This window comes from Ochotona curzoniae, unplaced genomic scaffold (assembly GCF_017591425.1).
Source record: "Ochotona curzoniae isolate NIBS_2020 unplaced genomic scaffold, NIBS_Ocur_1.0 contig_4797, whole genome shotgun sequence".
Lineage (NCBI taxonomy): Eukaryota > Metazoa > Chordata > Mammalia > Lagomorpha > Ochotonidae > Ochotona > Ochotona curzoniae.
The window spans coordinates 1465683-1492161 of NW_024466390.1; the positions used below are offsets into that span (position 1 = coordinate 1465683).

General features: G+C 41.5%; 1 protein-coding gene across 1 annotated transcript; it reads left to right on the forward strand.

The window, feature by feature from the left end:
• The first annotated feature begins 1926 nt into the window (after positions 1-1926).
• Positions 1927-26121, forward strand: LOC121161594 (coiled-coil domain-containing protein 7-like). The gene is made up of 7 exons (XM_040988057.1): positions 1927-1989; positions 6835-7164; positions 8175-8267; positions 20627-20710; positions 23092-23112; positions 23630-23662; positions 25981-26121. The coding sequence occupies exons 2-7, from the start codon at positions 6889-6891 to the stop codon at positions 26119-26121; spliced, it is 648 nt and encodes a 215-aa protein (XP_040843991.1). The 5' UTR covers positions 1927-1989; positions 6835-6888.
• The last annotated feature ends 358 nt before the right edge of the window (positions 26122-26479 follow it).

Sequence of the window (26479 nt, forward strand, 5' to 3'; positions counted from 1 at the left end):
TCTTTTTATCGTTTTATGATACAATTCCTTAGGTTCTGGGATTTCCTCTCCCCCTTCTCAAGTTCCCCACCCCCTAATTTTCCCTTTAGTACTACAATGGGTGGTCCTTTATCAACAGTCATAAGTATGCTGTTATTGAGGTGTTTCCCAACGATGTGGGCATGGACAATGTCGAAAGGTTTATTTTCTTTTTCTTTTCTTTTTTTAAAAATTAATTGGCACAGAGACGCTGACTTATTTCCAAAAGTCTCCAACAGGTAACGGGTTGTGGGCCAGGCCAAAGCAGGTCTCCCCCATGGGAAGTAGGGACTCAAGTCCTGGGGCCACCACCTGCTGCCTCTCCCGATGCGTAGTGTCAGGGAGCTGGAAGCAGAATCAGCCAGGACTCCAGCCCAGGATCTGTGTTACTGCTGTGCATTATTCCAAGGGCATGCTAGACGCCTGCCCCACCTCTTCTGCTTTCAGAGTGAGTGCCAGGTGCTGTAAGGGCACGTGGCCCCACTCCCTGAGCTCTCCAAGGCTGAGAGACTTCCATAGCAACTCAGACGAAGCGCTGTCTGGTACTCAGATGCTCATTGTCCTGCCGTGGGTCTGCAGTCTCCAGTGACCCAGAAATGAGACACATACTGGATCTTTGTGCGTTTTATAAAGACCTCCTTGTCCCTCTTGCTGCTGTGTGACCCCATTTGAGTGAGAATTAAGGGTTATTGGAAAAAGGTTGTAGTTACAGGAATGTGACACATTAATTTTGTGGCAGTGACGAGACAGGGAAAAAAAAAACCGTAAGCATCAGGGAAGGAAATACCTTAGACATTACAAGGTACAGAAGGGTGAAGGGACATGAATATATTTATTGTTGTTACATATATGTTTGTCTTTTAGAACTTCTGCTGGAATTTTCCTCACAAAGGAAAACGCCCTGGTGTCACACTCTGATCCTCAGTGGCAGCAATTTGAATTTCATGGCTACCTGGTTCTGTTGGCCACCCAGTGGCTTTATGATTTAATCACTATACTATCTCTCTTTTTTTAAAGATTTATTTTATTTTTATTGGAAAGTCAGATATACAGAGAGGAGGAGAGACAGAGAGGAAGATTTTCCATCCGCTGATTCACGCCCCAAGTGAGCGCAACCGCCAAAATCCTTGCTTTGCATGCCTGGGATTCCATGTGGGCACCAGTTCTAATCCCGGTAGGCCTCATTTCTCATCCAGCTCCCTGCCTGTGGCTTGGGAAAGCAGTCAAGGACGGCCCAAAGCCTTGGGACCCTGCACGTTCCTGGCTTTGGATCAGCTCAGCTCTGTTGCGGCCGCTTGGGAAGTGAACCACTGGATGGAAGATCTTTCTGTCTTTCCTTCTCTCTGAAAATCTGACGTATCTTTCCAATATAGATAGATAGATAGATAGATAAAAAAAAAAACTTGTAGCTGGAGATGAAGTAGTGGGTGGAAGAGCTTTCTTTTTGTATCTTTTTCTCTCTACAAATCTGCCTTTAAAAACATACATACATACATACGTAAAAACCCTGGTAACAGGAGATGGCTTAGGTGACACAACTCCCCACAGAACTTGTTACTCTGATTTGGCTTTAGGTTTAAAGGTGCAGAGCTGTATGCAATCCTGCGGGACCTCAGAGTTACAAAAACTGTTCTTGCTTTAGGAAAAACTTAAAGTGCCTGTGTCCAGTCCTCAGATCGGACTACCACCGGGTCCCAGACTTTCGCCTTCTACACCCTCCAGATCTGACACATCTGTGCTCCCGAGGCGTCCTTGAATCCTGCTCCTACACAAAGTGAAAAAGGAGGGATAGGGAACCGTCGACGACAAGGCACCCTTTGGTTGTCAAGGTGTCCGTTCTGGGGTGCCTGGCACCAGCGTCTATGACGCGTGCCCTGGGCGGTTCTTGGGGGCGGGAGGCGGTCCAACAGTTCTCTTGGGCGGCTGAGGCGCGGGCCGCCCTTGCTGACAGCGCACCTGCTGCTTTGCTTGGTGAGGGGACTGGTCACCGTCCAAAAAAGTCTATGGGGCCCTTGCTCAGTGGTAAAGAGAGTCCCCGCTTTTCATGATCCCACTCCCAGGCCTCTTACCCTGTGCTATGTGGGTAACCACTATGTGGTTAAAGGATTTGAAAGGAATCACCCCGGAAGAGTAAAATCCCCAAACTTATCCTCTTTGGCGAATGGAAGCCGACAGTGCAGCCAGGACATGAACTGGCAACCTTATATCTCTAATTCACATCTGATTTCCATTGCATTTTTAAAAATCTATAATTGTATCAATAATTTTTATCTGCTTTTCATGACCCATATAAGGAACTAAAACAAAAATAATTGAGAAATAGCTTTTAAAACGTAATATGATTTTATTTGTAATGTCTATGCTTTTTTTTTTATTCAGTTTTTTATTTTATTCTCCAAAATAGTCTGTTACATTATTTCAGGTTGAAGTTTGTGTTTTTGCATAAGTGAAAAAAAAAGATTTACATGAACAAACTTTTAAATTTTCCTGGGGGTGGGTGTGTGCCACAGGAGTTAAAATGCCACTTGTAGGTCCATCTCTGCTCCAGTTCCAACTTTCTGCTCGTGCACATCCCGGGAGGCAACTGGTAATGGCCCAAGTCCTTGAGTCCTCGCCACCGGTAGGTGATCCGGGAGTTCTATGCCCGCCCCTAGCACTGATTTGACTCAGCCTCAATTGTTGAAGGCATTCAGTTGTGAATCACTGGATAAAATTCTCTGTGTATCTCTGTCTGTCTCTGTCTTTCAAATGAAAAAAAAAAAGTTACTGGGTAATCTCAACAGTAAATCCTGTTTTAGATTGAATTATTCTTATTATAACATTAGCAGATGCTAGCTGATGATGCTAGTAATGTAGGATTGCTAATTATAGTCAAGCATGTTTTCATGTTTGAACCTGTTGATATTCATTTCACCTTATTCATGTTCAAGAATATATGATAAATGATCTCAATCTTTTCATCAGCTTTTAATTCTTCATCCCTCAAAGATTAAAGTTTACACAAAGTATACAATACTTTGGGGTGAGATGTTATTAAAATATTTGTCGGTTCAATTGTCCCTATTTTGTAGATTATATGCTCCTTCTTTCTGAAACTTTTTACCTATTTCTCTGAGGTTCCTACACTGTATCATAATGTATTTTTTGGGTGGGGATTTTGTGAGTGCTTTTAATCTATAGAATTCACATTTAATTCTTAAAAATTTATCTTCATGATCTTCTTAAATATTTATTTCTTCTTCCCTAGTTTATTTCTCTTTCTTTCTAGATCCCCTGTTAGCTAGCTCTCGACATTTACACACATCTTTTACTGTTTTGTTTTTCCTATCTCTTTATCTTTTTAATATCTTTTTTTAAAGATTTATTTATTTATTGGAAAGTCAGATATACAGAGAGAGGAGGAGAGACAGAGAGGAAGATCTTCCATCCGATGATTCACTCCCCAAGTGAGCGCAATGACTGATGCTATGCCTATCCGAAGCCAGGAACCAGGAACTTCTTCCGGGTCTCCCACACGGGTGCAGGGTCCCAAAGCTTTGGGCCATCCTCGACTGCTTTCCCAGGCCACAAGCAGGGAGCTGGATGGGAAGTGGAGCTGCCGGGATTAGAACTGGCGCCCATATGGGATCCCAGTGCGTTCAAGGCGAGGACTTTAGCCGCTAGGCCACGCTGCCAGGCCCAACTTTTTTAATACCTCTTATGCTTTCTGATGATTTCTTATACAACTTCTCATATTATGTAACCAGTTGTTGTATTTCACCTATTATATGTGTTATTCCTAATATTTCTACACCTTGGTGTAGTGAGTTATGCTGTTGCCTGTAGTACTGGCATCCCACATGGGCACCAGTGTGAATCTCGGCTGCTCCACTTCCATCCAACTCACTGCCAATGTGCCTGGGCAGCAGTGGAGGATGGCCCAGGTACTTTGGCCCCTGAACATGTGTGGGAGACCCGGAAAAAGCTCCTGGTTCCTGGCCTTTTGCCTCACCCATCCCTGGCCATTATGGTCATCTGGGGAGTGAACCAGTGGATGGAGAATCTTTCTCTGAATATCTGCCTTTCAAATAGGCAAATAAACAAATGGATATGCCTGTTCTACCTGGTTTATTTTATTCATGTTCTGGGGACTGTGGTTGTGGCACACTGGATTATGTTACTGCTTGTGTTGTCAATATACCATATTGGTGCATTAGTTCAAGACTCCTGTTCCACTTCAGATCCAGCACCCTGCTAACGCGCCTGGGAAGGCAGCAGACGATGTCCATGTACCTGGCCGGATAGAATTTCAGACTCCTGGCTTCTTCCTGGCCCAGTTCCTGCCATTGTGTCATTTGTGGAGTGAACCAGTAAATGACAGATTTCACTCTCTGTCCCTCTCTCTAAGCCTGACTATCAAATAAGTAAATCCACTTTTTCTTTTAAGGAAAACAGAAGGTTCTCTCTTTTTATGTACTTTAAGTCTTTCTAATGATTCTGCAAGTGGTACATGTTGTTGTGTTGTTCATGGTTGTATTTTTCAGGTGTCAAATTGTATGTATTTGTGAGCTTTTTATGCCCTTTGGCATTAACTATTCTGGTAACATATTGGGAAATGATCAAAAGATTCATTAAAAAAGGTATTTATGTTTGTGATAAAGTCAGATTTGCAGAGAAAAGAAGAGACATAGAAAGAAAGATCTTCCATCCACTGGTTCAGTCCCCAAATAGCTGTAACAGCAAGATCTGAGCCAATCTGAAGCCAGGAACCAGATGCTTCTTCCAGGACTCCCATGTGGGTGCAGAGTCCCAAGGCTTTGGGCCATCTTCCGCTGCTTTCCCAGGCCACAAGCAGGGAGCAGGATAACAAATGGAGTAGGCAGGACACGAACCAGAGTCATATGGGATGTTGGCATTTATAGGTGGAAGACTGAGCTATTATGCCAGTCCCAAAAGATCGTCTCTTATCTCTGTCTCTCCCAAGAAGTTCAGCTAAGTATTTGGGTATGTTTGTGTGCTGGATGCTTTCGCTCTTGTAGTCTGAGCCCCATTCTCCCACTAGAGCTGCTAACAAACTGCCTCAGAGTTGCTTGAAACAGTTATAGTGCCTTCTCTCATAGGCTGAAGTTACGTCTCCGCAAGACCATGCTGAAGATTCTAGAAAGGAATACTCTTCTTAGAGACATCTGGTGGATGCTGGCAATGCATCGCGTTCTGTGGCAAATAGCTGCTTCACTCGAACCTCCACCTTTGATGCTACACAACCTCCTTCTGGTGACATCAATCATAGGGTTTATGATGCACCTAATCCAGTTGATCTCATTTTAACTTAATTGTATCTGCAAAGATTGTCAAGCAGTCACAGGTGCTGGAGAGTTGGGACATGAGCCTGTCTTTTTAGGGAGCATAATTCAATTTACAGCTATGATAACCAGGAACCAATGTTATTGCAAGTTTTTCTATTTTATCTAACAATTCCCATGTCCAGCCTTATACTTTTAAACTCTTCAGGAATAAGGCATTCCTGAATCTTAATAAGTTTTAGCAGAGAGAAGCAGAGGAATGAGAACCTAATCTTTTCTTTATAGCCCTACATAACTTTGGTGCTGCTTTCATAGTATTCTGCTAACATTTTGGACTAAGGTTGTTGCTCCTGTAGGAACAATGATGTTGGGCCAGCATTTTGTAGCAAGTTAAATTACAGCCTGAAAATGTTGGCATCTCATATGGGCACTGGTTTAAGCCCCGGCTGCTCCACTTCCTCCTGGTCTAGTTCCAGAAGTTGCAGTCATTTGAGTGGATAGGAGCTAGTGGATGGGCTATCTCTCGATCTTTTTCTGCCTTATTCTATCCAAAGCTGAGTCTATCCAAAGCCAGGAGCTTCTGCTAGGTCTCCCGTGCGGTGCAGGGTCTCAAGGATTTGGGCCATCCTCAACTGCTTACTGAGATCACAAGAAGGGAGCAGGCTGGAAAGTGGAGCAGCTAGAACATGAACCAGCGCCCATGTGGGATGCTAATGCTGCATGACTGACAAATAGCCAGTTGAGCTATTGCACCAGCCCCAATAAAATAAATATTAAAAAAAGAACAGAAATAATGTAGACTAAGAACATACATTAGCTCAGTGATGAGGTAAAGGAAGAGCAGAACTTAGTAGACTTTATAAATGTGTTCTCTCAATGTAGGCTCTGCCTTCTTCCAGTCCTATTCCCCATACACAAATTAATATCCAGTTAAGAGGTTGATACATAATTTTTTATTTATTGGAAATATTTACTTCCTCATTTTGAAATTTCTCCAGAGTTGGTTTTAGGATTCATCATTTTCATAGTAATTGATAGTCCTTCCATCATTTAAAATCTGACATCTTAATTGATTTTTTTCTTGCTTAAATAAAATTCTACAAATGCTATAGATCAAAGTGGCATATAAAAGAAGCAAAATTTGTATCCAAGTTGGCGTGTGCTGTATTTTTAAATTTATAGTTTAATGTGTGTGTCTATTGAGCAATCACTACAGTTTGCTCACATGTATCATGGGAGTGATGATATATATGAAGGAAATAGCTTAAAGCTGACGTAATTTTTACTATGCTGGCTTTTATATTTAAGTTTAAATAATGTCCTGGTATAAATTGGATACTGTAATAATTGTATTCTCTTTTTCTTTGTTTTCCATAATCATAACTCAAAATAGGCAAAGTATGATGGTAGCTTCCAGAAGTTACATGATATACTCTGAACAAATGGCTAAAACATTCGAGCAGTATATGAGTTCCATTAGAATAACTTGATTTTTGTAGATTAAATGCTCCAAATCCTAATGTTTTATTCACAGGGAAGAATCCATTTTTCCATCCATCTGTAATGTAGAAGCTAAGTCAGAAATAAGATGAAACCATCGAAGCAGTTAGCTACTAGCAGCAACACACTGCCAAGTGCTTCAGAACCAGCTAATAAGAAGGGACAACTGAATTCATCTCCACAACCAAAAGAAAAATGCAGTGAAAAATTAGTAGATAATAAAATTGAACCAATGGCCTTAAGAGCTCCACCACTGACAACTGAATCCCTCACACAGTACGCTTTGCCTGCTCCATTAAATAAGACGAAACAATTTGTCATGAAGGATGAAAGGATCAAGGCAGCTGCTAAACACCTGGAGATGGTGAGATACTTGCAGATGCCTGTGTTAGGGTATTCCTAGGGCCACTCTACCAGACCTAGTGATTTTCCAGAAGAGAAATCTGGAGGAAGCAGCTTCGAGGTTGCAGGACTCTGTTCCTTTGGGAGTCACACATGCCTAATCTCTCTAGCAGTATATTGTGATAACAAGACAAATGTCTACTAGGGAAACTCATCAGCAACTCATTGCTCTGGGTCTTGTTGGAGATTGATCATCTTAAGTATCCTCTGCCTAGTATAAACCCAAGTTCCAGGCTCACATAAGCACACATCGTACAGCTCAGGGATGGTTATTTATTTCTCTCGGGAAATGGTGGGAACTCTCTTGCAATTCAGTTTCTAAGATGCCAGGCTGAAGACAGCCTCTTGAGCAAAACTTACTGAACCTCAACCTTTTTTTGGTGGCATGCCTGCTGTGTTAATTATGACTACTTCAGGAACATTTGATCTGAGTATTGAGAAAATGCCCTTACTCCACTTTTATTTCTCAGTCATCCAGAATGGAATGGTAAATGAACCAATTAGAAGATGAGAATGATGAAGAAGAATAAATACATAAAAAGAGAATCAAGTTTTTTGAACTGTAAGAACCTGAGTTTATTTACAATGTGAGGGGTTAGCTCAGAAAATTCCTTTTTAAAAACATGTTGCCTTCAAATATGTATATTTCTATTTTTCCTTGGTCTCTTAAGCGGAGAAAATGAAGGCAGATAGACTTTGACAAGAACATTACTTAACACGTCAAATATGTATGGAGACAGTCTTTTCTTTTTTTAGTGCCTGTCAACGCTGAAATTGTAGCATCATGAAGCACCTCCTTGTTGTTAGGGAGTCAGACCAAAGACTAGGGTCATAGCTTCTTGGTAATGAGGCACAGGATGGAAAATTCATGTTTATGAAAAAGATAGAAGCAAGTCAGTGCTGAAGTGTATTTTATATTTAAAATACGAAAGTGTTTAATTTGCGTTTCTTTTTTTTTTTTTTTTTATATAGCTTGTTTCTAGTTTGGAAGAAACCTATGGGACTCGCAATAAGAAAGGAGGAAAAGCAGCAATGAAGTCTGATAATGAAGAATTAAATTTGTCTGTAAGTTGATCAGGCCAGGAAAGGTAACTACATCGTTGGCAAGTCTGTGTGGGTTCGTTCTTGCGGGTCTCCTCCCACAGATTTCTCTAGTACCCCCGTTGTCGGAGAGGGTGAGCTTGCTGCCCGCCATCCAGCCTCCCGGCACGCCAGAGACAGACGCGGCAGGGTTTCCGTCTAAGTAGTTCCCGTTTATTTAGGGAATACACACTCTTATATATAGCAGTGAACAGCCTCAGGCCAGGAATTCCAGGAGAGGAGAACTAGGAGCGAATTGTCATCAGCACTGCGGAAGCCACCTCCCGAAGGCCAGGGACAGGTGAGCGAAACGGCCCTGGCCAATCAGCCTTTCTTTAAAACAACTTGATCCCTGCCCTGGTTCACACTCAGGACCCTTCCCGTGGTTGCCGTCTTGTTTGCCACGTGTAACTCAGTGACCTTGATCGTTGGTCGCCATCTTGTTGACTTAGTCATCTATTCACATACCTTGAGCCCCAACAGGTTCTGGGGCAGGTGGGTGGGGGCAGGGAGATGGACTGGGCAGGCTGGGCCAAACCTTAGTATATTGGCATGTGCAGGAGTTATAGTAGAATGCAGGCCATGCTGAGAGATGTTAGGTTATCATATCTACCCATCTGCATGAAAGCCTGGGATGGAGGCAGACTGGGCCAGGCTAGGCTGCAGCACCCACCAGTGAAAGTTGGTTCCGGGGGCGGGTTAGGCCATGCCAGACTGCAGCATCTGATGGCTCAGATCAAGCTGGGAAATGGCCTGGCTTGGTTGAAGCAGCCACTGGCCAAGCAAAATCTATGGCAGGGAGCAAGCCTGCTTGAAGAGCTAAGGGGGTGCCCCTGCTGCATTGTGGTTTCTACTAATGAATGCAAGAGCCAAATTGGGAGCAACATTCTGTGCTGGATACAGCTGCAATATCCCTTGGCATAGGTATGGACAAGGTCTGGGGTATGTCTGATTGGACTAGGCTCTATCACCTGCTGGTGTTCACAAGAGCCAGAGTGGGTATAGGACAGGCTGGGCTAGGTCTCTGCACTCACTAAACTGTGCAAAAGCTGGGTCTGGGGGTGGACCAGGCATGGCTGGGCTGTAGTATCCAACAGTAAGAGCTGGAATGGGTATGGGTTGGTCCAACAAGGCTGCTGTACCTACAAGGACAGGAGAAAGACCAAGCACCCACTGGTGTGTGTTGCCACTGGGATATCTGATAGAGGAGCTTGGGAAACTCTTCTGTCAGGACACAATACCTTCAGGTGAGTGCAAATATCAAGACTAAGAGCATCCCAGACCAGGCCAGATTATACCCATTGGCATATATGTGGGTCAGGTCTGGGGGCAGGTCAGGCTAGGCCAGTTCATAATACCCACTGGGAGATGTGAGAATCAGGACAGGGTGCAGGACAGGCAAGGTTGAGCTACAACACCAGACAGTTCACATTAGGGCTGGGACTAGGGGCTGGCTGAGTTGGGGCACACTGAAGTACCCACCAGCAAATGCCAAGTTGAGATGGGCCATATCAGTCTGGGCTGCAACATCTACCAGCACACATAAGACTTGGGAGCAGGGCCCGGCGCGGTGGCGCAGTGGTTAAGGTCCTCGCCTTGCATGCCCGGGATCCCATATGGGCACCGGTTCTATCCCGGCAGCCCTGCTTCCCTTCTAGCTCCCCGCCTGTGGCCCGGGAAGGCAGTCGAGGACGGCCCAAGCCTTTGGGAACCTGCACCCGCGTGGGAGACCCGGAAGAGGCTCCTGGCTTTGGATCGGCATAGCATCGGCCGTTGCGCTCACTTGGGGAGTGAATCATCGGATGGAAGATCTTCCTCTCTGTCTCTCCTCTCTGTATATCCGCCTTTCCATAAAAAAAATAATAAAAATAAATCTTTTTTTTAAAAAAAGACTTGGGAGCAGAAGGCAGTGGGTTACAAACTAGGTAGAGGGGCAGCAAGGTCTCCCCTGCTGATGAGCATGACTGGTACGAGGGGCATACCAGGTTGGGCATGGTTACAAAACCCATTGGTCTGTCTGTAATCTGGTTTAGGGGGAAAGCAAGGTTGGGCAAACCAATTGTACCCACTGTTGCATATGTGAGCCAGTGTAAGTGCAGATTGGTTGGGCTTTGCAGTAGCATCAGCTGGGCATGTGCTGGAAGTGGAGACAAGTCCTGTGAGGCTAGAGTGCAGAACTACCTGGAAAGAAAAGATCCAGGGCCAGAAGTGGGCCTGGTAGGGAAGCTGTGGGCACCTCTCTGATATGCTGCAATTTCCACTGGTGAACAGGAGAACATGGCTGAGGTGGATCGACTAGATAGGTGGTGGTACACTCCAGCATGAGTGTGGGCTGCATAGCTTACACTTGGATGAGCTAAGGTGTGACACCCATTAGTGTGTTTAAAATCAGAATGGGATGCAGGACTGATTGGACCAGCATACTGTCATGCACAGGAACCAGGGTCTGGTGGGGGTTACTGGTCACTCCAGCTGGGTTGCAGTTCCCATTGGTGTACATGAGGGCCAAGTGTGTGGTGGGCAGGATTGGACTGGATCGCAGCATTCATCTGTGTAAGAGATGGGGCTAGAGACAGAACTGACCCAGCGACTGCAACCACCAGTGTATGCTGATATGGGTGATGGACTGAGCCAGACTCCGTTGGTTAGCACACACAAGAGTTAGGTCTGGGATCACCTCAGATGAGGTTTCTTTGGAAACTACCCCCTTACCTCGGCAAAGAAGTAAACTGCAGAACTCAGAACTCCAACCACAGGGAGAACCGCAGGATCTGTGGTCTAATCGTGGAGTGCATATACCAGAGCTGGGCTTCCTCAGTTGCTAAGATGATGCATGGCCGGGTGCACAGTCGGGACACGGCAGCCCATTGCGGACTACAGAGGACATTTAGTATCATGGCAGAAGATGGAGGACAAAACAAACGGGACAACTCAGCCAGCCAAGCTTTGACAGCAAGTATGTGGAGGCTCTGAGTGGGGGAGATCAAGGGAGAAGGGGTGAATGGAGACTCTGAGAGGGTAGATAAGGGAAGAAGACACACCCAGCCTCCCCACCTCCCCAGTACCTGGAGATGGGGAACAGCCACCTTGACATCAACCCAGGGTCCCCAATGTGGAGCATGTTCCAAGGGTTGTGCTTAAGTGGCTTTGATAATTCTGCAATGCTGTTAGTTTCACCGATCCAGGGATAAGGAAATTCTTTTAATGTCCACTGGTTGACATTAGCTGATGTTATAGTTTCCATTCACCCAGATATTTGCTGTCAAAGCTTGGTTGTGGTAGTTGTCCAATTTGTTCCACTCTCCTTCCTTTGCTCTAGTACCAGATATTCTCTGCAGGCGCCAATGGGCTGCAATATCCTCCATGTGCATCCTGGCCTGTCAGCCACTGCTCCATCTTTTCCACTGAGGAGGGCACCACGGGCTGCCCGACCCAGGCCCCACCAGCACCTCTACCTCTGGGGCTCATGGACCTGGCACCCACCAGGCTGGCAGGCCCAAGGATCTAGGCCAGGCAACCCAGGTCCCGCTGGACTCCATGCCCTGGGGCTCATGGACTGCATACCACCCCCCCAACCAACACACACACATCTTTAGAGGAAAAAAAAAAATAGAATAGGCTGACTCTACTGGCACATTGGTATGGTTAATACAGATTTGGCATTAAGCTGGCCCAGGATGCCCACCAGCTGCTTTTCTCCCAGCACTGTAACACTTGCCTAGGTGCAATGCAACCTAAGCTATCGCCTGCATTGGGGAATAAATTTCTTTTTAATGATGTTTACATAGTTAAGAATGGTTTTCATAGTTCTGAGTTGCTATTTATTTTATTACTCCAAGGTTGAGGAAATTCTTCCAAGGTCTACTGGCTGACACAGTCCACTTTAGAGTCTTCGCTCACCCGGATACTTGCTTTCAAAGCTTCTCCAGGAGAGTTGTCCAATTTGTTCTGCCCCCATCATACTAGACATTCTCTGTAGGCCTCAGTGAATTAGTTGTTGTGTCGCCCATGTGTATCAGGACATGCTGCCCGCTGCATAGGCCTCAGCTCCTGAGGAGACCCAGTTCTGCCTCATGCACATCCACAGTCAGACCACAGATTCTATAATTTTCCCCATGGATGGAGTTTTGAGTCCAGGGGTCCAGACTGGACCAGTATGCCCATGTCTGTCCCCTACATATCTTTTTTTTTTTTTTAAAGATTTATTTATTTTTATTACAAAGTCAGATATACAGAGAAGAGGAGAGACAGAGAGGAAGATCTTCCATCCGATGGTTCACTCCCCAAGTGAGCGCAATGACCGATGCTATGCTGATAACAAAGCCAGGAGCCAGGAACTTCTTCTGGGTCTCCCACGCGGGTGCAGGGTCCCAAAGCTTTGGGCCGTCCTTGACTGCTATTCCAGGCCACAAGCAGGGAGCTGGATGGGAAGTGGAGCTGCTGGGATTAGAACTGGTGCCCATATGGGATCCTGGCGCGATCAAGGCAAGGACTTTATCTGCTAGGCCATGCTGCCAGGCCCCTCTTACATATCTTAAAGACAACTATGCTGGCACACTGGTATAGTTAACACCACTTTGGCATTAACCAGGCCCGGGATACCTGCCAGCTATTGGCTGCTTTTCTCCCAGCAGTGTAACCTTGCCTTGGTACAATCAACCTGGGCAGTTGCCTACAGCTGGGATTAAAAGATTCCTTTTCGTAGTCATTTAACTTTTGTTATGGCTTTTTTCGTCCATCTGTGCGTACTGGCAGTTCCAGGTTGTTGATTCATCCGTGGTGTAGTGTATACAGATAAACCAAAGGGTTCAAAACCTGTGCTCCTCCAATCCTAAGATCTCTGTATTCCTCTTTCCACCTTGCAGAATTTTCCTTGAGCATCTTAGTTATAGAAGCGAAGATTCAAGAAATGGAGCTAGTCTGTCATGACGAAAAGCAGTTGCAATTTCAGAGGATCCTTGATATCATACTGTGTTCTGAAGCGTGCCTAACCTGATAGCCTGCTTTCTGATGTTTAGTCATTACATGTTGCATCTTTAAAACAATTTTTGACAGATAGTTTCTGTGTCTGTTTGAAAGAGCATATAGTTGAGTCTGGCTTTTTAAATCCAGCCTGACAATCTGTTTTAATTGGTATGTTTTGTTCATTTACATTTAGTTGAACTTCATGGAATGTAATTGGTTATAATAAAATGTTAATGAACGGATGTAAATCAAGTCTACTATCTTGCCATTCCATTTGCTTTCTTTTTTGTCCCATATGTTCTTTGCGCTTTTGTTCTTTCTTTTCTACCTTGTTTTTGGTTTACAAATATATATTTTTCATCTTTCTTTTTGGCTTTTAGGTGTATCTATTTTATGCTTGCTGTAGAAATTTGATATTTGTCCTAAACATATCATATTTTATCTTGAGTTAAATATTTTAATGCTTTATTTCTCCATATATTTTACTGCTGTCACTCCTAGTTTTTATGGCATCCCCACTACACACACACACACACACACACACACACACACACACACACACACATTAAACTACTTGATAAGTGACTAAGAAATAATTCCTGGGGCAGGGAAATGGCCCAATGGGCTAATCCTCAATCTTCAAGTGTAGTCATGCCATATGGGGGTCAATTTGTGTCCTAACTGCTCCACTTCCCTTCCAGCTCGCTGCTTGTGGCCTAGGAAAGCAGTGAAGGATGACCAAAGCCTTAGGCTCCTACATCTACATGGGAGACTCAGAAGAAGCTCCCGGCTTCTGGCGGTTGTAGCTATATTGGGAGTGAACCAGTGGATAAAAAGGTTTCTCTCTCTCCCTTTGAAATAAATATAAACAAACCTTTTTTAAAAAAATAAGAGGAAATAAGATTTTCTGCTCTGTTGCATCTGTTTTAATGTTTTCTTTCTGTGCTTCAGTTTGAACATCATGCACCACTCTATATTCAAGCTAACTAATCCGTTCTGCAGTGTCTGACCGGCAGCGTGAAGCTCTAGCTGATGAATAGCTTACTTCAAATAGAATAACTTTAGATTAGATTTTGGTTCCTTTTTAGAAATTTCTGTGTCTGTCTGGCTATTATCTACCTCTTCACCAATTTTTACTTTTCTTGAAAATATTTCCATCTTACCAGTAATACATTTTTATAAATTCCTTTTCTGCTAATTTCCGTATCTGTGCTATCAGTGTGTTTATTTCTACAAACTTTTTTCTTTTGATTTTGGATCATATTTTCATAATTCTTCATATGTTTCCTGTGTACATATGTCTTTTAAAAATTTAATTCAATATGTGTGTGAGAGAGAGAGGGATTTTCCTTTGGCTGCTTCATTCCATAAATGTCTGTGACAGCTGGGACTGGGTGGGGCTAGGTTTCCCATGTGGGTGGTGGCAGGCACCCAAATATTTGAGTCATTTGAGTCATTGCTTGCTACTTTCCATGCTAGGAATCAGCAGGGAATTGAAACTGAGAGCAGAGTTGGAGCTCAAACTCAAGGATTCTGACATGGAATGTTGGGTATGCCAAATGGCATTTTAGCCACCAGACCAAACACCTACCTCTATTTTTTGTGTTTTGCCGAATTCCTAGTATTGGAAGCTGAGATATGGTGTTTTGTTTTCTGAAGAATGCTTGTTGCTGCTTTGTCTGTTATTTAGGGCGAAGGGCTTATCATCCATACTTTCTAGGCATTAAATGGAACAGAAACTGATCCATAGCGAATGTTTAATTTGGTTGAGTTCTCTTTTAATTTGTCTAATCCTCAGTCTTTCCTATTGTTGTTTACCACGTAGAGCTAATTTCTTTGATCTTTCCATGTTTTAAAAACTATTTTCTATAATTTATTTGTGGAGGAAGAGGGGAAAGAGGAAAAGAGAGAGGAAGAGGGAAATAGAGGCAGAGAACATGCCTATCACTGGCCCCCTCTCTGAATGCATACAATGGCCAAAGGTGGGTCAGGATGAAGCCAGAGTGGGAGCTCAACCCAGGTCTAATTATTCAAGTCATTACCATTGCACCCCACGGTTTGAAATGGTAGGAAGTTTGAGTCAGGATCCAGAGCCTCAGTATTGAACCCGGGGTCTCCAATGTGGGATATGAGCATACTAAAGGCAAATCTGCCTGCTAGGCTAAATACTTGCCTCAATTTTGCAAGTGTTTTACTTGGCAGGAGTTTGGAGCTCAGTCTTAAATGATCTTGATTTACATTTTAGTTCAGCTTGGACATGCTTTAGAATACAATCACCATAGAAGTTTGCAGGATGGCATGTCTCTGTTTACTAGCTCTTTATTACAGCTGTATAAACACTACCATAATAATAATTTAAAAAGTGAGGGCCCAGTGCGGTATGCTAGTGGCTAAAGTCCTTGCCATATATGTGCTAGGATTTCATATGGGCACCAGTTCTAATCCTGGCAGTCCCACTTACCATCCATCTCTCTGCTTATGACCTGGGAAAGCAGTTGAGATCAGCCCAAAGCCTTGGGACCCTGCACTCACATGAGAGACTTGGAAGAGATTCCAGTCTCCTGGCTTCAGACTGGCTCAGTTCCTGCCATTGTAGCCACTTGGGGAGTAAATCAACAGATGGAAGATCGTCCTCTCTGTCTCTTCTCCTCTCTTTGTATATTTGATTTTCCAATAAAAATTAAAATAAATATATATTTTTAAAAACGAAACATTTACATTGTCTCGGAAATCTCCACCTAAGCATGCTTTGAGGATTTTCTCTTTGTGCATTGAATCCAAACAACTATCAGTCCTTCAGTAAAGTTTTGCTTATCTGGAATTTCATATAAATGAAACACTACAGTGTGTGGCCATGTTTATTCAACTTTTTAAACCTCTTATCACCATCATCAGGTTTTTCGGGTTTATTCATGTTATTCTTTGTACTAACAGCTTGTTTCTTATATTGTGAAGAGTATTCCATTGTCTGCTGTGCCACAAGCAGCTTATTCACCTAATAAATAAACACTTGGACCCAATAGCTGTTTGGGCTGTTAGGAATGAAGTTTCTATGAAGATATATGTAAAATCTTCCTGAGGACGTATGTGTTCATTAATCTTGGATAATCAAGAGTGGAACTGGTAGGTTGTTTTTTTTTTTTTTAAAGATTTATTTTTATTATTTTTTATTGGAAAGGCAGACATACAGAGAGGAGAGACAGAGAGGAAGATCTTCCGTCCGATGATTCACTCCCCAAGTGAGCGCAACGGCCGATGCTATGCCGATCCGAAGCCAGGAGCCTCTTCCGGGTCTCCCACGCGGGTGCAGGTTCCCAAAGCCTTGGGCCGTCCTCGACTGCTTTCCCCGGCCACAGGCAGGGAGCTGGAAGGGAAGTGGGGCTGCCGGGATTAGAACCGGCACCCATATGGGATCCCGGGCGCGCAAGGCGAGGACCCCAACCACTGCGCCACCGCGCCGGGCCCTGGAACTGGTAGGTTGTATGTTTAACTTCATGAGCAACTGTCCAGTTGTTTCCCACATGGCATTACCATTTTGTTTTCCCACAACTATGTATGAGAGTTTCAGGGACCTATTATCCTCATCAGAGCTGTCATTGTCTTTTAAATTTTAGCCATGTATGCTTCTGTAGATATTATTTTCTATCATGATCATGGGAAAATTCAGAATGGAGGGGTTTGGTGGGAGCAAAATGGTTAGGTTGAATCATTGCTGTTACCTTGGAAACTCTTCATCTCAGTCCATCTACCAGGCTAACTGTTGGTCATAGGACCAGCTGAATTTTCTTTATCCCTTCCAGTGAGTGTGTCTGACAGGTTTCCTTTAGATCACACACACACTATTCCAAGCACCTTCATCCTCCTACCATGTTACCTTTCTACGTGGATGTGGCTGTGGTTTGTTCATCTAAAGAGGACCTGTTCTGCTGTGGGATTTAATATTTGCATCTTCCCTGTGCTCGCTCTTTTTCAGAATTCTCAATGGAAAACATAGAATTCTTTTATTTCACATATTTTTTTGTGATGTTAACACCTTAATGTCTTTTCACATCCTCATCTTAATTAGCATTTTTTAACTCCTTCAAAGTTTGGTTTCAGAATTTCTTCTTGTCTCACTGACCGAGTTAAGACAATTAAGGAGTAAATGACAATTCTTTACAGTGAACAGGAGTGGAAAAATTATTATTTATGAATGTTGCCACTTACAAAATTGAATTCTTCTTGGTAGGAAGCAAAGAAGAATCAACATAAAGCAGGCAACTCTTGATCTCTGTTGTAACCTATTCTTCTTGCATCACAGCACTACTGTTGTAATTTGTGATGATTTCAGTAACTCTGTGGAGGAGATATTTGAATCCTGTAGCATTGCAGCTGACTTCATGTGATCTTCTTTTTTTTTAGTTTCACCAATTTTATTGTCATAAAAGCATATGAAGTTATAATTATGCTATGTGATGTACTTTCATTCTGACATTATTATCATACCACAATGATAACTGCAATTGTGATTTTACAAATCTTCCATTTTGCCATCAAAATCAATGTGATGTCACAACCCAACCATTGTGCCAGAATATTTTGTTTAATTTTGTTGGCACAAATCATTGTGTTCTCATAAAAACATTTTTGTCATAAACAATTGGATTGTTATAAACCACCTTTCTGATGTTATAAGCCTACAATTGTGATATCACACTCAAATACAATATCATACAATCCATTGTAAATTCACCTATAGAAATGATGTGATGATCACTCACAATTATACTGTTTTAAAAATGTGCTGACATAATGAATTGGCTTGTGACAAGTCAGACTTCTGGCATCATAAACCCGGAATTCTGATGTCACAATCAATTATAGAACTGTATGATCAATTGTGATGGCCTAAAACCTTCCATTGAGGAAACAATAAAGTGTGATGCCATAAACCAGAGATTGTTCTGTCAGAGTTGGAATGTTAGCAACTGTGATGCTATGAACCTACGTTTATGATGTAGGCATTTAAGGGTTGGCATTGTAGGGCAGCATGTAAAGCCACCATCTGAAACACTGGCATTTCATATGAACAACAAGTCAAGTCCTGACTGCCCCATTTCTAATACAGATCCCTGATAATTGCTTGAGAAAGTGGCAGAAGTTGGCCCAAGTGGTTGGGTCACTCATGTGGGAGACAAAGAAGAAACTCATAGTTCCTGGCTTTGGTCTGGTACAGCTCTGGTCAATACTATTTGGGGAGTGAATCAAAGGATGGAAGGATCTCTCTATCTCCCACTCTCTGACCTATGTGAAAATAAATAAATCTTCTTAAAGAGGTAATAAATCGTTGCATTTTTGCAAACCAATCATTGTTCAGCTGCAATCAATTTTCATGTCAGAAACTATCACTGTATTGTCATAGATCATTGTGAGTAATAACTGGCGTGTGATCAACCACCATTTTGGCATCAAAGAATACTACTGTAATGTAATAATAAAATTTGATGTCATAAAGCTACAATTTTCTCATCACAATCAATTGTGAGGTCATAAACCAACCATTGTGCTGCCATTGAAATTTTCATTGTCAGAAACAAGCAGTTTACTGTCATAAAATTTGTGATGTCATATGAATTGGTTTGTGATAAATCTACACTATATCATAAACCAACACTAGTAATGTCATAATCAGTTGTGATGTCACAAAGCTTTCCTTGTGCCATCATAAAAAACTGTGAAATCATAGCCCAAATATTGTACCATCATAGCCAATTTTAATGTGATAAAATAACCATTGATATAAAAAACTTATCATTATCAACTGTGATGTCATAAATCAATAATTATGCCATAATCAAATTTTATATCATAAAGCAACTACTGTGTCATCATATTCAGTTTTGAAGTCATTAACCAAACATTGCATCATCGATTTTTTTCTTTTTAAAATTTTTTAATGTTTTTTTATGTTTTTATTAGTTCCATAGGCCTGGGATTTCCTCTCCTGCCCTCATCAATTCCCCTTCCCCCACTGATTTCCTCTTTATTATTACAATACTGTAGTCCTTCATAAGCAGTCGTAAGTTCATCATTCTGCTATTAGTGTATTCTGACATTGCAGGTATGGACATTGGCAGAATCCAACATCCTATTGTCAAGATATATTTAACAGTTTCATTGGGAGTTCATCTTTGATTTGGAAGTAGACACGTATACTATATTGTATCTTCACATCTCGCTATGATAGCCTCTATTATACAGTTCCTGTGATCTTAACTTCTATTTCATCTCTCACTGAATTCTAAGGTGACATTTTATAGTCCTTGTCATTAGCAATAATAGTCCATAATTTGAATTTCAGACACCCTGGTTTCTAGCCACTGCTTCCTATTCTTTCCACTCAGTTCTTACTGAAGTTAAAAAAAAAAAAGCCTTGGATTTCACAGAGACCGGCAATCCATTGATTACACTGCCATTTTATTGTCCCAAATCTTCATATTCTTTCTTACGTAGCTTCAATGCCATGGTCCACTGTTATCACCACATCTTCCTTGTTCTACTTTATGCATCTTACCTGGTGAAACTGAAGACCTGCTCAGATCAGTCTCCATCTTCTCTGTTACACCTGGGTGTGATCAAGAACATCTCACATGCAGTGTGCTGCTGCACTAGTTGTGTCTGTGACTTGTAACTTTTTGCCATTCATTTTCCCACTGTTCTGGCAGATTATTTCCATTTTAAACTTCTCTTCCCATTTATGACAAACGTTTATTTATTATTATGTTTAAAATGTAATAATCAGGGAATGTAGTCCTTGTAGAGAACTACTAGCCCCACGCAAACGCCTAACATTTATTTTTTATAGATCAGTCCTTTGCCTTACAAATCAGTGTTCTATGACAAGAGATTTATTCACTGTGTCATTTTAATCTGGAACTACTTTTCCCTCAAAGTTTTTGTTTGCCTATTAGAGAGAGGCTGTAAGTTGTGAAAGACTTTTGATCTTGACAAGTAATTTCACAGTCATAGGTTAATTCAAGTTCATGTTCCTAACAGGAAGATATATTCTTAAGATATACACACAATGAGCCACCAAAAACCGCTAAAAGCCTGGAATCTTGATTTTCTGCAACCGAGGAAAATGAAAGAAGAGACAGAGCTGGGTATATGTAATGAATAGCTTACTCTCCAGAATGTCCTTTCATTCTATATTCCTATTTGGGAGAATTTGATAGTATTGTATTTAAAGCAGAGTTTCCTAGATCCTGGATGACTAAGAGGATATACATTATATAAAAGTTAAAATACTTTCAAAATAGTTAAGTATAGGAAAAAAAGGCCTAGGTGCGTATGGATTCTGAAATGAAAATAGCTTTCTCTTCTGTTACTCTTTTTGAAAGGTCGGGGATGACATGAATTTGTTCTTGCAACGTTGTTCACAGTTGGCAACTCAACTCGAAGATGCAGTTAGGGAAGAACACAATGTATGTATTTTATGTAAACTTTCAGGGAGGAAATATTAAAGCACGTTATTATTGGCTAAAATCTGAATGTGATTTTAATCCAGGAGCTAGGAGCTTCTTCCAGATGGCCCACATGGGTGCAGGGGTCCAGGAACTTGAGGCACATAAGCAGGGAGCTGAGTCAAAAGTGGAGTATTTGAGATAGGACCAGACAACACCATGGAATGTCAATGCCCCAGATAGAGGCTTAACTTATTAGGCCTCAGTGCTGGTCCCAGAACTCTGCATTTCTTGATGCTGAGGTTTCTAATGAATAAAGTAGACAGCATGCAGAAAGAATTGAGCAATGTAAGCAGATGAGATTTCTAAGAAAGAACCAAAAAGAAATTATAGAAGTACAAAAATGACAAACACACAGAAAGCTGAGAACATGGAGCTGGATAATGCTAAAGCGAACCCTACGCTGGCGCCTGCTGTTTATAAACTACAGAAGGCAGCAGGTGAGGTCATGGAGAGGGCGTTGTTCTCCTACGTCAGAGTGATTTTCTGTAACCCTACAACTCTAGTGCCAAGAGTGGTGGAATTGACATGGTGGCATTTCCCTTCAGGTTCCAAGGCAGGAAGGTTTTGAGAACCTTGGACTCTCATTTCCTGGTGGAAAAAGTGACTTTCATATAATGTCATTAAACCATCACATAGCTGGCCCAGGCATGAGTTTCAATTTGACCTGGTTTATTTTCTAGGGAGTCTTTGCCCTTTTTTTGTTTCCATCTAGGTTTTCTGGTTATTACACGTAGCAATTCTCAAACTTCAGCATGCAAAGCAGTGAGCTGAAGATTGGTGGCCCACTGGGTCCACTCCTGAACTTTCCATAGGCTGAGATGAATCACAAGAATGGCCCAAGCAAGCTGCTATGCTTGCTGGTGGAGTTGATCCTGTTAGTTGTGGCACTGTACTCTGAACCACCAATCTGGAGTCAGTATTGCAGAAGGGAATGTTAAAGACCTGTTCAGTATTTGTTCCATTCTAATTCCCCTTTCCACTGGAATGTTATGCAATAGTATTTCTCTTTAATAAGGCAATTCAAAACTTTTAACCAAGTATAAGAGGATAATTGGCTTTTTGTGTATGTGGCAAATGTAACTATCTTAACATTGAATTTTAAGGAGTAAATGTTGATATTTTGGATTGTATAATGGGGTTGCATACTCAGTTTTGCTCACAATCTCCCAAATCAGTTATTTGCATTTTCTATTAAATATATCAAGCAGCCATGCAATTTCTTATATCTTGATTTTTACAGGTTCTTTAGGAAACAAAAATTTATACTAGGAAAAGTAGTGCTTTTCTTTATCACATTTGCCGCTATATGAAAAGAAAGATAGTATTCTTCTCAGAGGAAATTATGTCTTATGCCTTTCCTATATTAAGAAAACGTGAAATGATTTACATCAGTTATTTTGGGGCCTCCTAATTTAAATCTGTATAAATGAAAAATTATTTTTTGAATATTTATTTATTCTTATTTGAAAGGCAGATTTTTACAGAAAGAGAAAAGGATAGATAGATAAAAAGAGATTTTCCATCACCTGGCTCACTTCCCAAATGGCCACAACAGCCAGAGCTGAGCTGATCCAAAGCTGGCAGCCAGGAGCTCCTCCTTGGCCTCCTTCATGGATACAAGGGCCCAAAGACTTGAGCCACCCTCTGCTGCCCTCCTATTCTATACGCAGAGAGCTGCATTGGAAGTGAACAGCCAGGACATGAGCCAGTGCCTGTATGGAATGCCGGTGCTTACAGGTGAAGGATTAGTCTATGCCACCATGTCAGCCTGGAAAAATTACTTTTTATCCTAGATGTAAGTTGCCTAGAAAAGATAGGTTAAAACAACAACAACAACAACAAACACCATCTTGGATTTGCCTAGTGGCGAAAGTCCTCACCCTGAACACATGGGGATCCCATATGGGTGCTACTTTGTGTCGTAGCGGTCCTGCTTCCCATCCAGCTCCATGCTTGTAGCTTGGGAAAGCAGTGGAGCACGGCCCAAAGCCTTGAGACACTGCACCCACATGGGAACCAGGAAGAGGCTCCTGGCTTCTGGCTTCTGATTGGCTCAGCTCCAGCCATTGTGGCCACTTGGGGAGTGAATGAACGAATGGAAGCACTTTCTATCTCTCTGTAAAACTGACTTTCCAATAAAATAAATAAATCTTTTTTTTTAAAATAACACCATCTTTAAATATGCAAATATTATGACTTTGAATTATATATTTATAAAGTTGTGTTTCAACAATTAAAACTTTTTGTTGTTACAAATTTTATAAGACCTAAACCAAATATTTACAATAAACTGTGATGACTTCACTTTTAAATGTATTAATTAAAACCTAATTTTTCAGGTTTTGGACACTGTTTTTAAGGTATGTATTCCAGCCTTCCAGCCTGAGACATACATGTAAGTGAAGAAATGATTTCTAAAGTTTTATTAAAGTAATTACATAAGAGACAGAGAGTGGGAGAGAACACTCCCAAGCAGTGGTTCACACCGAAAATATCTGCAATAATTGGGGCTGGGCTGAGATGAAGCTGAGAGCTGGGAACTCAACCCTGACTCACCGTGGGAGTGACAGGAACTGTTACTAAAGCTAGCATGCCTGCATTAGGAGGAAGCTAGAGTCAGGAGCCAGACCCGGGAATTGAACTCAACTTATACAAAACACCCAACTAAGCAACTTCCAACTTATTACTATATACAAAATAAAAGTTTCAGTTCAGCTTTATTCTCCATAAGCCCACTCTGAACTCTTAAGTGGTATTTGGATCAGGACGGAAAGAAAAGTGACCATCACAGATACACATATTTGTGCCCATTTATTTCACTGCTGAAGTAAGCATGTAACCAACTAGTAATATTTTTCTGGTTTTTTTTTTTTTAAGTGGTTTCAGCAACAGGTCAATCAGATGGAGGAGGTAAGTCTAATGCTTCTTAATTGTTAATGTTTGATCTTTGGAAGCCAATTTTAAATAATTATTGGATGTAATCTTTTGATGATGGGAAAAAATGAGCAAGTGGTTAAAACATGTCTCAGTGGTTTACACGGCACATTCCTGTATGTATTTGATATGCTCTAAGTTTTACCAACATATTCTTCCTCCTAAAGCTGAATAATGGAAATGATATTAGTTTTGTTTCCTAATTTACATAAATAAGTGACAAGAGAGAATTTATCCATTTAAAAATTTCTCTTGTGTTATATACGGACATAAAATCACATATTGATTTTTCTCTGAATTTAATCTGCTGCTTTATTTATTTTCTTTTTTATTGTATTTTTTCATGATACATTTCCTTAGGGTCAAGGATTTCTTCTTCCACTCTCCACCCCTTCCCACTGTTTCCTCTTATATTATTACAATAGTATATAATCCTTTAACAACAGTCACAAGTCCATCATTCTATTTAAGAAAATCCAGCATCCTACTGTCAATATGTGTTTAACAGATCCTTTTATTCAGAAGTAGAAACTCATACTATCATATATCTTCACTTCCCAGTATACTTGTATCCATTATATAGTTCTCTAGATAAATATATGTATACACATTTATTTATTTATCTATTGATCTTATATTTTGCATAAAGATTGCCTTATGTCAGAACATATGGTATTTTTCCTTTTGGGATTGGTTTATTTGACTGAGCATAATGGTCTCTAGTTGGGATCATTTTATGGTAAATGTTAGAATTTATTATTTTTAATGGCTGAGTAATATTCCAGTGTGGATGTATCAGGGTTTCTTTATCCATTCCCCTTTTGTCAGTATTCTGTTGTTTCCATGTCTTTGCTATTGTAGAGTGTGCTGCTATAAAACACAGATTTATTTGTTTAGTTGTTTATTCAAAATGCAAAGTGACACCAAGATAGGCAAAGATAGAAATAAGCAGAGATACAAAGAGCTTGTATCTGCTGCACTCAGGCTGGGCTAGTCAGAATCCGGAACCTGGAAGTCCATCTGATGCGCCCATGTAGGTAGAAGGGACTCAAACACTCGGGCCAATCTCTTACCTTCCCAGGAGCACTAGCAGAGAGCTGACTTGGAAGTGAAGCATCCAGGACTCCAACCAGCACTCAAATGGGATGCCAGTGTGGCAGGTGGAGACTTAACCCCCTTGTCACAATCCCAGCCCCTTGTATTCTTTTTGCCCCCCATCCTGTCAATGCACTTGGCCTATCAAACTCTGGCCTCTCAGCCTCTGAACTTCCTCAGTTTTGAATATCTTGGCTTCCACTTCTAGTCATGCTCTGAACTTTTTCTTAATCAAATTGCTTTCTTTTATTTTTATTTTTTAAAATTGTGTTTGTTTGAAAGGTAGTGATAGAGACACCTTCCGTCTGTTATTTCACACCTGAAATAAGCACAGCAAATAGGTCTGGGCCGGGCTGAAGGCAGTAGCCTGGTCTCTCCATGAGTGGCAGGGGCCCAAGAACTTGGGCATCTTCTGTTGCTTTCCAGGGCATATTAACAGGGAGCTGGTTCAGAAGTAAAGCAGCCAGGACTTGAACCACTTATAGGAACAAAGGAAAGAATAAGAATAGAGATATATTCCAGCAGCGAGTTTACTTCCCAGGTGCCCATAATAGCCAAGCCTGCGTCAGGCTGAATCCTGAAAGCAGGAACTCCATCCAGGACTCTCATGGGAATGGCAGAAATCCAAGGACCTGAGGTATTGTCTGCTCCCTCGTAGCATGCACACTAGTAGGAATCTGCGAGGCAAAGTGGAGCTGAGGCTGCATCCCAGACACTTCAGTGAGGGGTGCCAAACCAAGGGACAGCTGAGCTTGTTGTGCCACAATGCCCAGCCCGTTACTTTTTAGATTGGATTAATGAATGTCAGGCTGCTTTTTTCATGCATACTGAGACATATCTGCACTTCTGGGAGTTGAGACTAGTCGCCTTTGACAGAAAAATACTGTTTTCTCACAATGTAGCATCATAAGGGGATTCTTAGAAAGCAATTATTTTAAAATAATTGTTATGAGGGGTTTTAGTTGTCTTTAATATTATTTAACTTGCTCACAACAGAGGATTAGATTTCTGTTTGGACATGTAAATGTCATCAGCGAATTGTAATTCTTTCATGAATTGCTCTTTGTCAAGAATATCAGTAATGCCCATGGTCACAGACTAAGAATAATGTTATGAAAATTATCTAGATTTGATGAAGGAAATGATATGTTTGAAGTATGGGAGCAACTCTTTGGTACCAGTTAATTCTATCATTCCAGATAAGTAAAGATCAAACTCCTCTGGAAGAACTCTTAGCACCTGATCCAACAGTCAGTTCAAACATTACACAAACATTAAGGCACGAGCAGAAATTGGAAGAATTGAGAAATCGTCTTCAACAGGTTTCTGAATTTCTGTGAGTGAACTCATAGATGTGAATCAATTGAATTTTTAAAAAATGGGAGGAGGTACATCATTACCATTGGATGTAAAATAATACATTAATGTCTACATCAAATCAGGACTAATCAGCTTGAAGCTTTTAATAAACTGAGATGACACTGTACACTAGAGTAGACACCAATCACATGTGATTGTTGAAATAGTGTGCTAGGTATTTTTCTAGTAGCTACTTTGTGGGAACAGTATCCTTATATTCCAGTTTTAATAGGTGAAGATTCTGAAGCTCAGAGAAATTAAGTATATATATATATATATACTTATATATATATATAAGTTTCCTCCAAACTCATACATTTAATCACTGATACTTATTGA

Bases quoted from the DNA above. Each gene is read 5' to 3' on its own strand.
- LOC121161594 (XM_040988057.1), top strand. From the start codon at position 6,889: ATGAAACCATCGAAGCAGTTAGCTACTAGCAGCAACACACTGCCAAGT. The intron at 20,711-23,091 runs GTATGTATTTTA...CTAATTTTTCAG, and splicing joins CAGTTAGGGAAGAACACAAT to GTTTTGGACACTGTTTTTAA. The intron at 23,113-23,629 runs GTATGTATTCCA...TTTTTTTTTAAG, and splicing joins TTTTGGACACTGTTTTTAAG to TGGTTTCAGCAACAGGTCAA.